This window comes from Armigeres subalbatus, chromosome 2 (genome assembly GCF_024139115.2).
Source record: "Armigeres subalbatus isolate Guangzhou_Male chromosome 2, GZ_Asu_2, whole genome shotgun sequence".
In the NCBI taxonomy this organism is placed as follows: Eukaryota; Metazoa; Arthropoda; class Insecta; order Diptera; family Culicidae; genus Armigeres; species Armigeres subalbatus.
The window spans coordinates 378041135-378056920 of NC_085140.1; the positions used below are offsets into that span (position 1 = coordinate 378041135).

Sequence of the window (15786 nt, forward strand, 5' to 3'; positions counted from 1 at the left end):
TGGTAGGAAAACAATTTGGAAGATTGCTTGAGGTGCGTTTGATGCATATAGTTGATTTTTGTTTTGCGAAAATTGGATAGAATAAAAAGTAGAATTATGGTAGAAAATGCAAAAGTAACATAAATAAACCTTTCATACATAAGTGAGTAGTTAACACGCTGTATCAAAATTGCGATGGAAGATATTCTTCTTCTTCTTCTTCTTTTTCTTATTGGCATTACATTCCCACACTGGGACAGAGCCGCCCCGCAGCTTAGTGTTCATTAAGCACTTCCACAGTTATTAACTGCGAGGTTTCTAAGCCAGATTACCATTTTTGCATTCGTATATCATGAGGCTAACACGATGATACTTTTATGCCCAGGGAAGTTGAGACAATTTCCAATCCGAAAATTGCCTAGACCGGCACAGGGAATCGAACCCAGCCACCCTCAGCATGGTCTTGCTTTGTAGCCGCGCGTCTTACCGCACGGCTAAAGGCCGGCGCACAATGGATCCGGTTAGCAATCCGTTTTTTTGACAGTTATTTTAAATGCACTGGATTATATGGGCCAACGCACATTGCGTCCGGATGGACTTTACGGTTAGGTACTAACGTGTACTAAACGCAAACCCATCCGCAAGATTTGGCATTTATCTAATCTTGCGCTTGACTTTGCGGAAAGTTCATTATGTTTTGATTTATTGAATCCATAAGATTTCAAATTTTGTAATTGTGTAATCGTGTAATTAATGCTCGTATAGTTAAAAGTGTAAACTTTTTATAGATTTCTAGAGGTGAGCGTGTTTATTGAGCAGTATTTATGATTATCGGATCCAGTAGGACCTTCAGTACTGACAAGAAGGATGAATAATTTTCGTGCCGCTATTCCGCTTTCGGAGTTGTAAATAGTCCAATCAAACAATCTGGTTTGTTCCTGTAAAAATTCTTGCTGGCAGTCACTGTCGAACCAAATACCAGAGATGGCAGAAGAATGCATTGACCGATTGATTTGAAAACCGAAACCAAAAGTTCCGTCGACCACAACCTGTTGGATGCAAATCGGACATGGATAAGTGAGCAGATGAGTTATCGCACTAACTAAACTCTTCGAGTGTCATATCAGGTAGGAAGCATAGCACAGTGCTCCAAAGCATAATATTTGAATAGAGCCACAAAAGGGATGACATTATTGTCTCCTTTTTTAAAAGGGCACAGATGTATGTGTTCAACGTAATTGGTTTGGTATAAACCACATTATATGTTGTTACATTTATGATTATATAAAACATGACAAAATTAATACTAATTAATAGCAAACAGGAAGTTTTTTCACGGTTGTTGTCTCGTGACCCGATCGAAATTTACTTCGACTGAACCGTTTGATATTTTGATTCGCGTAGGATGAATAAACATTTTATTAGTTTAAATCAGTTTACTATTGATTTAAGGTAAGATATGAAATATGGGTTTTTAACTCTTGTGTTACCGATAGAGTAACCAGGTAACGAGAGGCTTCTGAATATTGTACCGACAAGGGGACTCACGGAGTTGAAATGATCATAAGTTCGTCGGTTTTAAAGCAAGTTGAACCATTCCGTTTGCTATGGATTAACAATTTCGTCCTCAATCCACCATAATAAATAGAGCCGATTCAGATAACCTGGTTGCACAAATTCTAACAGACAAACCCCACCCACCGCCGCCACCATCATCCAGACGCTATCGTATATATGCGGAAACAGCCAGCATAAGTTAACCCCCAGAAAATTGGTAGGGCGAAACACATCTAACGTGGGTTTTCACGATTATTTATTTATTACCAGTGGCCTGTGCTGCACATAAGGCTTCTCCATTCAGCTCGGTCCATGGCCGCATGTCGCCAACCACGCAGTCTGCGGAGGGTTCGCAAATCGTCCTCCACCTGATCGATCCTCCTTGCTCGCTGTGCACCTCGCCTTATTATTCCCGTCGGATCATTGTCGAGAACCATTTTCACCGGATTACTGTTCGACATTCTGGCTACGTGCCCGGCCAACCGCAGTCGTCCGATTTTCGCGGTGTGAACGATGGATGGTTCTCCCAACAGCTGATGCAATTCGTGGTTCATTCGCCTCCTCCACGTACCGTCCGCCATCTGCACCCCACCATAGATGCTACGCAGCACTTTACTTTCGAAAACTCCCAGTGCGCCTTGGTTCTCCACGAGCATCGTCCAGGTCTCGTGTCCGTAGAGAACTACCGGTCTAATAAGCGTTTTGTAGATAGTTTGGTACAGAGGCGAACTCTATTAGATCGGAGCGTTTTGCGGAGTCCAAGGTACGTACGATTTCCTGCCATGCGTCAGGTCACCAGTGAGCCCAAGTACACGAATTTCACGATTTCACCTATCGTTTCTTCCTATCATAATTTTCGTCTTCGACATGTTTATGACTAATCCAATCCGTTTAGCTTCGCTTTTCAGTCAGATGTAGGCTTCCTCCATCCTCTCAAAGTTACGTGCCATATGAGCAATGTTGCCGGCGTAACAAATACCTGGACGGACTTCGTGAAAATCGTACCACTCGTGTCGATTCCTGACCTTCGTATTACTCCCTCTAAAATGTTGTTGAATAGCAGATACGAAAGACCATCCCCTTGCCGTAACCCTCTGCGCGTTTCGAAGGGACTCGAGAATATCCCTGAAACTCAAACTACGCACATCACATCAAACATGCATCGTCGCCTCAACCCTATCGGTTTATACGGAAGAGAGAAAGAGAAAAGAGGGAGAGAGAAAGAGAAAGAGAGCGAGGGAGAGAGAAAGAGAAAGAGAGCGAGGGAGAGAGAAAGAGAAAGAGAGCGAGGGAGAGAGAAAGAGAAAGAGAGCGAGGGAGAGAGAAAGAGAAAGAGAGCGAGGGAGAGAGAAAGAGAGAGAGAGAGAGAGAGAGAGAAAAAGAGCGAGAGAGAGAAAGAGAAAGAGAGAAAGAAAAAGATAAAGAGAGCGAGAAAGAAAAAGAAAGAGAAAGAGAGCGAGAGAGAAAAAGAAAGAGCGAGAGAGAAAGAGAAAGAGAGCAAGAAAGAAAGAGAAAGATATGGAGAGAAAGAGAAAAAGAGCGAGAGAGCGAGAGAGAAAGAGAGCGAGAGAGAAATAGAAAGAGAAAAAGAGCGAGAGAGAAAGAGAAAGAGAGCGAGAGAGAAATAGAAAGAGAGCGAGAGAGAAAGAAAAAGAGAGCGAGAGAGAAAGAAAAAGATAAAGAGAGCGAGAAAGAAAAAGAAAGAGAAAGAGAGCGAGAGAGAAAAAGAAAGAGCGAGAGAGAAAGAGAAAGAGAGCAAGAAAGAAAGAGAAAGAGAGGGAGAGAAAGAGAAAGAGAGCGAGAGAGAGAAAGAGAAAGAGAGCGAGAGAGAGAAAGAGAAAGAGAGCGAGAGAGAAAGAAAAAGATAAAGGGAGCGAGAGAGAAAGAGAAAGAGAGCGAGAGAGAAATAGAAAGAGAGCGAGAGAGAAAGAAAAAGAGAGCGAGAGAGAAAGAAAAAGAGAGCGAGAGAGAAAGAAAAAGATAAAGAGAGCGAGAGAGAAAAAGAAAGAGAAAGAGAGCGAGAGAGAAAGAGAAAGAGAGCGTGAGAGAAAAAAAAAGAGCGAGAGAGAAAGAGAAAGAGAGCAAGAAAGAAAGAGAAAGAGAGGGAGAGAAAGAGAAAGAGAGCGAGAGAGAGAGAAAGAGAAAGAGAGCGTGAGAGAAAAAAAAAGAGCGAGAGAGAAAGAGAAAGAGAGCAAGAAACACAAAGAGAAAGAGAAAGAGAGGGAGAGAAAGAGAAAGAGAGCGAGAGAGAGAAAGAGAAAGAGAGCGAGAGAGAAAGAAAAAGATAAAGGGAGCGAGAGAAAAAAAGAAGGAGAAAGAGAGCGAGAGAGAAAGAGAAAAAGAGCGAGAGAGAAATAGAAAGAGAGCGAGAGAGAAAGAAAAAGAGAGCGAGAGAGAAAGAAAAAGAGAGCGAGAGAGAAAGAAAAAGAGAGCGAGAGAGAAAGAAAAAGATAAAGGGAGAGAGAGAAAAAAAAGAAAGAGAAAGAGAGCGAGAGAGAAAGAGAAAAAGAGCGAGAGAGAAATAGAAAGAGAGCGAGAGAGAAAGAAAAAGAGAGCGAGAGAGAAAGAAAAAGATAAAGAGAGCGAGAAAAAAAGAGAAAGAGAGCGAGAGAGAAAAAGAAAGAGCGAGAGAGAGAGAGAGAGAGAGAGAGAGAGAGAGAGAGAGAGAGAGAGAGAGAGAGAGAGAGAGAGAGAGAGAGAGAGAGACGGGTCAGCTGTTAACAAAACAATCTCTTGAAGATTGATCTAGTGTGCGGTGCTACAAATTATTCAGTACATGTCATTTGGATCAACAAACACTTCTTCAAAACCTGGATACAGTTCGCTAGTATTAAGATTGTGTTTCGTTTGAGGCATTGAGAGAGGCAAAATCAATTTGAAATTATTTGAACACACACTTTAAGTACCCTGTGTAGAATCATATTATAAAAACAATATGGAAAACCCTACACAAAATAAAGTAAGTGAAATATTCTTAAAAAAAAAATACTCATATCAATTTTTGTATTTTTCAGGACAATAATAACGAACGTATTGTAGCATTTGTCAAAGAACACAAAGTTCTCTACGATAAAAGTATGAGAGCATATAAAAATAACAACATAAGAAATAAGTTGTGGGATCAACTTGCATCTACACTCAATATGGATGGTAAGTTATTGCACTTCGGCACACCCCTCTGAGACCTCAAATGCAACTTTATGATCATTTCCAAATAGCTGCATAGAAAATTCTTGAGTAAGCACAAGAGTTACGGCAAAATAATGCTTCTATCTTTTGGTCTTGGTCCTTTGTGTAGTATTGTCTTTACGGAAATCTGAATCTACCCAGTGCATAGACTGAGTAGCTCTGCATTCCTTCTTTTTTTTGTCCGATGGATTTCCTATCCAGTGTTAGATTAAAAGCATGCTCACCCATTTTTAAGGAACCACGATTCTTTTTTCACACTGGATACAATTTCCACGTGACAAACGATCGACAAGAAAAACTACTTAGTCACTGGGTAGATTCAGATATCCGTGTTCGATGCATATATATTGCATGCTGCATTTCCGCGTAATTATTCGCGATTCTGTTCCAATGTTTAGATACAAAATTTATAATAATACAAATAAAATCCTTTGACAGTACATTTATTTTCAACAGCACGTGTGACTTATTAAAATATTACTGTTTTGATTTCAGTAAAATCAATAACTACGCGATGGAGATCCTTGAGGGATCGTTACGTGAAAGAGATGAAAATAGCGGACCTACATCATAGATCAGGAGCAGAAGCCATTGACGAGGATGTAGAACAGTGGGAACTTATGGAACATATGTCTTTTCTAAAAGATCATGTTTGCCCTAGGAAGTAAGTTCTCTTATTTTGTTCATATGGTGACACTGACATGTAAAAGAAAGATGTGTGTGCGTGTGTGTGTATGTGTGTGTATGTGTGCATTGGAGATTTTGTAACAGCAACTTCTTTGCATTCCAGAACAACGTCTAATTATGTTGATACTAATGCCGCAAGCTCAAGTCAGCATACTGATTTTCATGAAATGGTCGAAGAACATTTGGAGGAACAGCAACAGACTACAGAAGCTCCTTTGCAAACACCTTCATCCACGAGGAAGCGTAAAGCAGACGAAATTGACCATAAAATGTCTTCATTATTAGACAGATATATTGCGAATGCCGATGGAAAGCACACAGCATTCGGTCAACTTGTAGCACACAAGTTGTCATACTTTTCAACAGAAATTGCAAACAGAGTGGAAGCGCAAATATTAAATGTCATTTACTCTGCTACTGAGGAGTATCGAGCTGAAGTAACGGAAAAGGACTGAAATCAGCATTGAATATGTTTTTGTTTTCAAATGGATTTAGTTTCGAAATTGACAAAAAACATTACAAACATTTTGAAATTAAAATTTTTCTTATTCTGTGAGTAGTGACCTGTCCTTATTCCGCGTATCGCCTTATTACCGTGATTTTCATCAAAAATCAGATCCTGGTTATCATGGACATCGTATTATTTAGTGAAATGTTCAAACATATTATGTTTGAAAATTTCACCAAATAATCTGATGTCCATGATAGCCAAGTTCTGATTTTTTTTATGAAAATCACGGTATTAGGCGATGCGCGGAATTAGGGCAGGTCACGGTATTTGTTTTTTATAGTAACAAGCATGTTTGCCATCAATGAAGCATTATTATCTTATCGCAAAAGCCTCAGAGAAAATCCCAAATCAATTTTTAAATCTCAATGGATTTTTCGGAATATTGAAGCACTGAGAACATACATGAGACATACAAGTCCGTCCTCAGAAGTGATTAAGGCATTTAATGGTCGCGGAGATAGTATTTCTTATGAAGCACTCATCAAGTCAAAATTCTGGGAGCCATCACCAACCATCACTTTATCACTCAGATTAAAACAAAAAAATTTCTTCATACCATGCGATGTTGTTTTTTTTCGATATCTGCTTAATTATGTCCGTGGAGACAATTTCCCTCCCCTCGGATGTGTGACCTTGATGCGATATTAGAAAAGTTTAAAGTTATAGGCAACTTTGACAAAGAATAGATAAAAAATAAAATAAATTCTTTAATATTTTTACATGATATATCTTACATTGAGTTTGATAGTGTTGACACAGTTTAAGAGCATTGAAACAATGATCATAACATTGTCAGTTTTTCTCCGATTTTGATTTTGATTGCTACGGATTCAGGAACTTACCCGCTATTCGATACATGCTTCATAGAACCGATTCGGATTACCTGATTACTGGAATTCAGGATTTACTGAACCGAGTCCTAAAATTTGGGTAAATTGAAGATATATAGTCAACCAAAGCGACCGTGTGCCGCTCAAAGCGCACAAGCCCAAGTCCTGGTGTTAGCTGGGACGCTAAACAGCCCTGACACGACGGCCCTCCGACGAGACAGGAGGTTTGCGCAGGCCCAATAAGCAGCCTGGAAAACCAATAATTACGAACAATATAAGAGATAATGCGACTCGATAAAATAGACCTAAGACGAATAAAAGACCGACGACGAATAAAGGATCACGATTGGAAGCTTGGAACATGGAACTGCAAGTCGCTAGGTTTCGCAGGTTGCGACAGGATGATCTACGATGAATTACATCCCCGCAACTTCGACGTCGTGGTGCTGCAGGTGATTTGCTGGACAGGACAGAAAGTTTGGAAAAGCGAGCATCGAGCGGCTACCTTCTACCAAAGCTGTGGCACCACCAACGAGCTGGGAACCGGCTTCATAGTGCTGGGTAAGATGCGCCATGGTGTGATTGGGTGGCAGCCAATCAACGCAAAGATGTGCAAGCTGAGGATTAAAGGCCGTTTCTTCAACTATAGCATCATCAACGTGCACTGCCCACACGAAGGGAGACCCGACGACGAAAAAGAAGCGTTCTACGGACAGCTGGAGCAGACATACGTTGGATGCCCACTGCGGGACGTCAAAATCGTCATCGGTGACATGAACGCACAGGTAGGAAGGGAGGAAATGTATAGACCGGTCATCGGTCCGGATAGTCTGCACACCGTATCGAATGATAATGAAAAACTCCAGGATTAATTTTTGGAGAAACTCATTCCATAACTTTGTTGTTCTTTACATTTAATTGTTAATTGTTCTTTAGGAATACACACAGCAGTTATTTTTTGAAGTTCCTCCTGGAATTCCTTCAGATGGTCCCCCGAGAATACCTCCAGATGTTTCTTCCGGAATTCCTCTAATATTTCCTAGATTTCCTACATAAGTTCTTTCTGAAATTCCTCTAGAAGTTCGTCTTGGATTTTGTATACTAGTTTCTTCTAGAACTCCTTCAAGAGTTTTTCCACGAACTAAAACAAAGATCCTTTTTGGAATTCCTCCGGAATTTTCTCCTGAAATTAATTCAGAAGTTTTTCCTGAAAGTTCTTTAAATTCTATTTAGAGTTTTTTTCTGGAGTTCCTCTCAAAATACCTCCAGAATTTTAAAAAAAAATTCTCGTTGAATTCCGCTGGAACTTCTTTTGAAATTTCTATTAGAACTTTTTCCTAGAATCCCTTCAGGTATCAGGTATCAATAAATTCAGGTATCAATAAATTCCTGCTGGAATTACTTCAGCAATATCTTCCAGAAATTCATTGTATTTCTCACACAAGATACATATTCATGCAATGTCGGGCATAGAAAAACTTTCAATTGATAACACAATCTTTTTCAATTATATAATAATATAATTTATTTATCTGTTAAAACACCAAACACACACACACACACACACACACACACACACACACACACACACACACACACAAACGCGCGCGCTCGTACACATCTAGTTATGTATTCCATGGGTGAAAACATATTCACTCAACAGGTTTCGTACTTCAAAAGCATTCTGGGAACTGTTATTAGCCCTGAACAATCTTGAAAATCCTTCAAGTGGTTCGCTTTCTCTTCTCCAATCGCCTAGCCTGATAACTCCGCCATCTCTATTGAAGGTATCTGCGAAGTCTTGATACTTGAGAGCAGTATGTATCGTTATCAACTGTTTTTAGGTAGTTATGCAAAACAACCGCTAATACTATCTTCTCAGCATGGTTCGGTAGCATCACCAAAGTTGTTTTTGAAATTCTCCACCGAGCAACCAAAATGCCAAATGAATTTCCGATGGTACGTCGAGCACTTGAAAGCCGCATGTTAAAGTTGTCTCGTATCGGTGGAAGAAGCTTCCCAGGGAATGGCCTCATCAAATTGGGTTTAAGTGGAAATGCAGAGTCCCCTACCACGTAGTGAGGGATTTTTACTGTTGAATTTGGCAAATATGCCGCAGGTGGCAAATTTAAACTGCCGTTCAGCAAACGTCTACCGAACTCCGTACAAGCAAAAACTACACCGTCGCTGTTGCCCCCGAAAGCTCCAACATCCACCGCATAAAATTTGTAATTTGCATTACAAAGCGCCATCAAGTTGATGCTGTGCTCTCCTTTGTAATTAAAAAACAGCGAACCGGAGTTCGGAGGACATTCAATTCTAACGTGTTTTCCGTCCACAGCTCCGCAGCAGTTGGGTAAATTCCACAGCTTAAAGAATTCTTCAGCGTTCCGCATCCAGTAATCTGTCAACTCTGGCAAGAACAATCCTTTCAGTTCTGTCCACAGTGTTTCGCAAACCTCATGGTTAATGAGCCTAGAAGTGCTTTCTCCGACCTTGAAACTCCACGACAGAAATGGAATATCTGGGCCATGGGCGAGATATCTGCTAGGAATAGACCGTGAATGTATGCAACAATACAAAAGGTGGGTGCTAGATAATAAGAACGGAGGAAAATACGTACATCAATGTATGGAAAAGCCGAAACTCAGGACTAAGAGGAGTTCTTAACGAATGCTTTTCAAGCTTATGCTCCACCATTTCCAGTAGCGACTTGAAAGCTTCAGGGGTCATTCTTGTAGCTCGGAAAAACTTTTCGGGGTTCTGCAACATCGTTCGGTAATTTGTGGCGAAGAAACCTGAATCAGCCCGGTTTTGGAGGAGTGGATGCACCCACCACCTTCTGTCCACAATTTGCTTCTGGCTTCTGCTTTTAAATTGCCTATATGCAAGATATAATCCCGAAATCTCAAGCGCCAAAGAAACATCCATTTCGGAATAACTTTTTTGAGATCCGAAAACGACAAAAAATAGTTTACTTTACAGCTGTCACAAACCGTATGCATTGTGGGTTGCTTTTCCGTTTTGCGTACGTTTTGCACTTTAGTACAAAACGTATCAAACGGATTACAAAACGCAAACTACAACGCAAACGCAACGTATCCATTGTGCTCCGGCCTTAAGGAGGGCCCCATGGAAGATATAATCATTCTCATTGAAAAGGCATTTTCTAAATGAATAGAAAACGCATGTCTTTTCTCAAATTTGTAAATGTTTCGCAAAGACGCTTTTTAGTCAAAAAAAAACAATCTTCAATTGAAGCATTTACCAGCATTGAGGGAGGTATAAAAACAAAGTTTGTGTTCACCGTCACACAGTAAAATGTTGCTTGGAAACAAATGTACGTTCACATTACCACCTTTATGTCAGAATATTTGCACCAGGAGAACAATTAATATTTGCTCAATATCGCTACATTCAGGCAAAACTAAACCTGTTTGAGGGTTGACTAATATGTGTTTGCATTCCTGCATGTATGTATGCCGATTTGTTCCGATAGAGCTGCACTACACATCTAACGACAGAGCAAAATTATTGCTTATTTCTGTCGCAATATGCAGCATCCGACGGGTACTAATTCAGGCCAAAGCTAAATGAAATTTGTTCATAGAAATGGTTTCCCAAGGTACTTCACGACGAATGACCAAGTCAAAATCACTGCTCATGGTATTCGCGTGTTGTCCCAATCCTATAAATTTTATTAGTTGCTGAAAAGCGTTTGCAATTTACGACTAAATTAGAAGTAGGTCTGTTTTCCTTTTGTCTGATCTAGTGGCAGGCCACAGAATATTGTCAAATACAGAGTGTAAAATAATCGAATGTTTTTGGTGAAGTCCACCTTTCTTCAATTGTCAGTTCACTTCCAGACACATTCATAATCGGCTCTGGACAGTCAATATTCAGTGGAATACTAGTCATTGAATATTTATGCACATTTTACAAATTGATAAATTATCTGAAATCTAAACACGTTTCAAATAAGTAAAGTGATTTGTCACACAGGACTGAATCCGATTTTCATCCGCGAGGCACTTTCAACGGTCAACATCAACATGAACAATGCTAATGTTTTTTTTGCACATAGTAAACACACTCAGTGACAGTCGAATGAATGAGTTGGTGGAGCAGTCGTCTGACTATGTCATTCTATGTTTTGAATAATCATGCGATGTTTGTCAAAATTCGGACTGAAGTTGCTTCATGAAGATGAATATTTCAGGCTCTGGTCAAATAAATGTGGATCTCCAGTTAGTCTTGCGAGCAACGGCGGAGGGTTGCCATCCGGAGATAGCGAGTTCGATTCTCGGTCCGGTCTAGGGTGTTTTCAGGTTGGAAACATTGTGGTACTTGCCACACAAGAAACATACTTATGCAATGGCGGGCATAGAAAAGCTTTCAATTAATAACTAAGGAAATGCTAATAGAATACTAAGTTGAAAAGCCGGCCAAGTTCCAGTTGGAATGTAGAGCAATAGAAGAAGAAGCAGTAATGTGACAATGATTTCTTGAATATTTAATGAAGAGCAATTCTACTCAAAATTATTACGAATTCGCTAAAATTTCCATCATTCCCTAAAAGATAATTACCCGCAACCCATAAATAGTTTAAATGTACGATAGGCCGGCCTACACGAATCAGAAGTTAAGAATTTGTTAAAATGCTCGTTCTATAAAAAAAATGTTCCACAAAAATCTTGGTCGATACTTGAACCTAAGTACACTCCAATAAATACACTAAATTAGGGCAGTATGGACTATGTTCATACTCCTGTTCGACTCCTCCCCACGGCAACTATGAGTTAGGGGGCCTGCCTAGGAGGTGGTGGGGCTTGGCAGTGGATTCTGTCAAACCCCTACAAAAAGATGCATATTCCGTGTGCCGCTCAAAGCGGTCATGAAATGAAATGGTCTGTGTTCGTATCCGCAAAACTCGAAAACGGCTGGATGGATTTTTTTCATTTCTTCAGCAGAAACATTCGTTATAGTTTCCGACGGGTTTATATGATATTTCCTAATGCGAAAATAACGAGTAAAGTTGAGCAAATCGTGAAAAACTAAAATTGTGATTCCTTTGCGAACTTTGCATGGGCAGTTCGGAACGCACATTCTCGCCTACTTTGCAGGACAACGTCTGCCGGGTCAACTAGTAATGGATAAATTCAGGAAGATTCGACTCCTTACTGAGGAAGAGAAGTTGGCTATTAGCCAGGCGGCGAAGGCCAGTGAGGAGGCCGAATTGAAGATTCGTCTCAGTACTGAAGAAAAGCGACTGACAGAGAACCAGACTGCGAAACTTCGAAAGCGCATGGCCTTTAGCGGTGCAATTCTGAAGCTAAGTTCAAGTGGCGGACCCGAAGAAACTTAGACGAGGTTAATACCTCCGAATAGGAAAGCTGCTTGAAACCCGCCAGAAGAGGATCGTGCAGGTTGCTGACCACAAGGAGTAGCGGAAAACAGTGCCACCATCCAGGATGGTAACTGAAGTTCGCCGTAGAGTGAAGCCAGAGGTGACGCTTCTTAAATTTTAAGAAATCAGAGTCTGAATATAGGCTCTATATAGTTAGACTTAGATAATAAATAGTCAATTAAAAGTTTCGTTTATTATGTGAAAAAAAATATTCTCAAAGTGTTGAAGTTGAATAGAACACTTTTGAATATTCGAATCGATTTAATTTTCAAGCACTTGACCATGAAATCCCTTTTCCATCGTTTTATTTCTCCGTTTGCCAATATTTGCAAATAAAAAAAAACTGTGTGGCGACTCGTTCACCATCAACCCATCACACGAATAATTTTGATGGAAATTGCAAATCGGATTCTCCAGCAGCTGCTACTATCAATGGAAAAATACTGTTAAAAAAAACGAATAATTCATCCAGCTGTGTTGGTTCCTTTCTCGTGCATAAAATGTATCAAAACTTCATAAAAAAAAAGGCAGACATGAAACTAATATTTCAGCTCTTATTATTCACATTAGTCTATATTCCCGTCAAATGCAACTTCTTAATTTTATATTAATGTGTTGACAATTCAAACAGTGTCATATAACACCGCGGGATTTCTGGACTCATTTGAAAAGCTCGTTTGTGGCGAGAACAAATTGTTTTCACGTACACTTAGCGTTCCAAATTGGTACAACATATAAAAAGATGAAAACGTTTCCACTGAAAAACTGCGTCCACTCGAATGGAGTTGTGTCCACTGGGAGTGTGATTAAAGTAAGAATGAAATTGCAGCCGTGCATGGACCTCTGGCCCAACGTCTGTTTTATTTTTGTTTGGCTTAAATTTATTCAAATCAAAGTTTAATCTCCAACATTGTCTACTTCGAATTTTCGGAAGCCATCAGCAAAGTTCTCATGGAACAATTATAACAATCTTTAGAGACTGTGTAGCCGGTTTAATGATAGTTGGATTGGAACAAAACTTTAACACATTCCCCTTCCTGACTGGATGGTGTGTCGAAAAACAATGCACACTCACACAAACTTTACCTAAGCTTTGGCGGCTATAATGACCTGAATTATGCGTGGATAAACCATTTTGAATGTTTGATAGTCAAAAAAAGATCTTTCTCTACGTACTTTATTTAAAACATTTATGATTGGCATCTCGGAATACTTTATCAAACCATTAGATTTACGCTCTTTAACGTAATACTGAAAATACAAACAATCATCAATCATCGATGCTAGTCCTTTGTACAAAACATATGACTTTAAAAGAAAATCACGTCGCGTGCTTACTCGTAACATGCAAGCTAGTACATTTACAGTTACATCAAACAACTGAAAACCGAAATTCACATCTCGAAAATTACGAGGTGGTAAGTAATAAGTGAGACGTTTCACTTCTCACTTATCACTTTTCATTTCTCACTTATCACTTCTCACTGCGTAAAATGAGAACAGACGCCTCTTCTAACTTCTTATTTCTCAGTTTTCACAGTGAGAAGTGAGATGCGAGACGTCAAATGACACATTCGGTCGAACGATCTATTCGGCCGAACGAACTATTTGGGCAAATTACCAATTCGGTAAAAATAATCTATTCGGCCAAATGACTTAACCGACCAAATGACCTATTCGGCCAAATGACCAATTCAACTGAAAAGCATGTTCGGCCAAATGACCTTTTCGGCCAAATGACTTACAGTCTAATGGTCTATTCAGCTAAACAACTTTCAGCCTAGTGCCCTTCGGCCAAATGGCATTCGGCCGAACGGTATTCGGCCAAACGGCCCTTCTCCGTTAGAATGCGACGAAAGATGGGAAAAATAGCACGGTGCGTAGAGCCACTCCGAGTCACCTTTGGAAACCATATGTACCAGAACCAACCGTTTTTAGGGTCTACAGCCTTCTTCCGGGTAGATCTAATCCTGGCTAAAGAAGTAGAGAAGCCTCCACCCCAGTACTCCGAATGCCAGTAGGGGCCATCCAGAAACCACGTGGTCATATTTTTGAAGATTTTGAACCCCCCCTCCCCCCATGTGGTCTATCGTGGTCATTTGGCAGACCCCCCTCCCCCCCTTTGACCACGTGGTTTTTTTCAAGTACAAAAAAAACTCTATTAACTAAAACATATGGTTAATCCGATCAATTTTGAAGATAGACAATTTCAACTGATTCAAAATCAAACTAAACCCAGCATGGAAATTATAAAGTTTTATGAATTCGAACATTTTGATGATATTGTTATCATGTTGTAATGTGTATCAGGTATTAGGATATCTATAACTCGCAATGTAATTTGTAATGGTTTAGAAATTATACAAAATATCCCCATATTTTTTTTTTTGTTGGTGATTTTTTTTAAAATAGGTAATTATGAAGTTCATCACTGAATATCCCTATAGATTCCTAAGAGTATTTGGGAACTTCCGTAGCTCTGGAGGTACTGGAAATTCTTAAGATATATTAACCTCAGCGAAGAATCTGAACTGAACTCTTACAACAAAAAGTTTATCAGAGAATCACAAAGTTATTATGATAAGAAAATTATTTTGAGTTTTTTAGTGAAATGTTTTCACCTGTCATAAGACGAGTTTATACAATCCCATTGAATTCCACCACTTAATTGTATCTTGACAGATACGTATTTCGACCTCAATAGTAAGGCCTCAACAGTAAGGTCGACTTCGAAGTCGAGTCAAGTACGAGACACTGAAGACGGCCTTACTGTTGAGGTCGAAATACGTATCTGTCAAGATACAATTAAGTGGTGGAATTCAATGGGATTGTATAAACTCGTCTTATGACAGGGGAAAGTTAATATGTAATCTTAGAGATGCAAATAAAACCTTTTACTGTTGTTTCTTTTGAGTAGCATTCCTGTAGAAATTCCAGTATTGTTTTCAGAATCATCAAATTAGTTTACCTTCCAATATTAATAGGTTTTTCTAAAATTTTGTCGAAAAAAATTATCATTTTGTGAAAATTTTTGTAATTATTTATTGCTAATATTGATTTATTCATGAAAATTTTCTATTTTTTTCGTGGAACATTTTGATTTCTGTATAGAAAATTCTGATTTCATAATTGCAATTTTTGCTTTTACAAGTGCTAATTTATTATTGTTTTGTGGAAATTTTTCAACTATTTATGGAATTTTATATGTATTTAATACTCATATCCTGATTTCATATTGGCAATTTCCTATTTTATAATGGAAAATTTCTATTTTTTTCTTGATTAAAAAGATTTTCAGTCCAGAGCTGGCTCATCTCTCAAAATTTCTAATTCTTCATTGAAATTTTATTTTGATATCGACTCGTGGAAGCCAATGATGACATACTAAAAATATTTTATCGGTCACTCTGATAGTTCTTTCGAATAAATTTCCAAGGAACTTCTATTCCACATCTCGAATATGCTTCAGTAAATGGTCCTTTCATAAGCGACTCATAGAGGAATAAACCCAGTGCTTATAAGGCCCTACAAAAAAGTTTGCGAACAAACCTCATTGTCATTGTGCAACTTGATGTTGACTCAAGATAATTTAGGGTACCTTGTCTCTTGGATCTCATGTTAATGGA

The 15786-nt window shown here is 39.2% G+C and overlaps 1 protein-coding gene across 1 annotated transcript; it reads left to right on the plus strand.

Moving 5' to 3' along the window:
- The first annotated feature begins 642 nt into the window (after nt 1-642).
- LOC134216514 (transcription factor Adf-1-like) lies at nt 643-5867 on the plus strand. Its single transcript, XM_062695380.1, has 4 exons — nt 643-777; nt 4551-4686; nt 5221-5389; nt 5516-5867. The coding sequence occupies exons 2-4, from the start codon at nt 4614-4616 to the stop codon at nt 5865-5867; spliced, it is 594 nt and encodes a 197-aa protein (XP_062551364.1). The 5' UTR covers nt 643-777; nt 4551-4613.
- Nucleotides 5868-15786: the final 9919 nt, after the last annotated feature.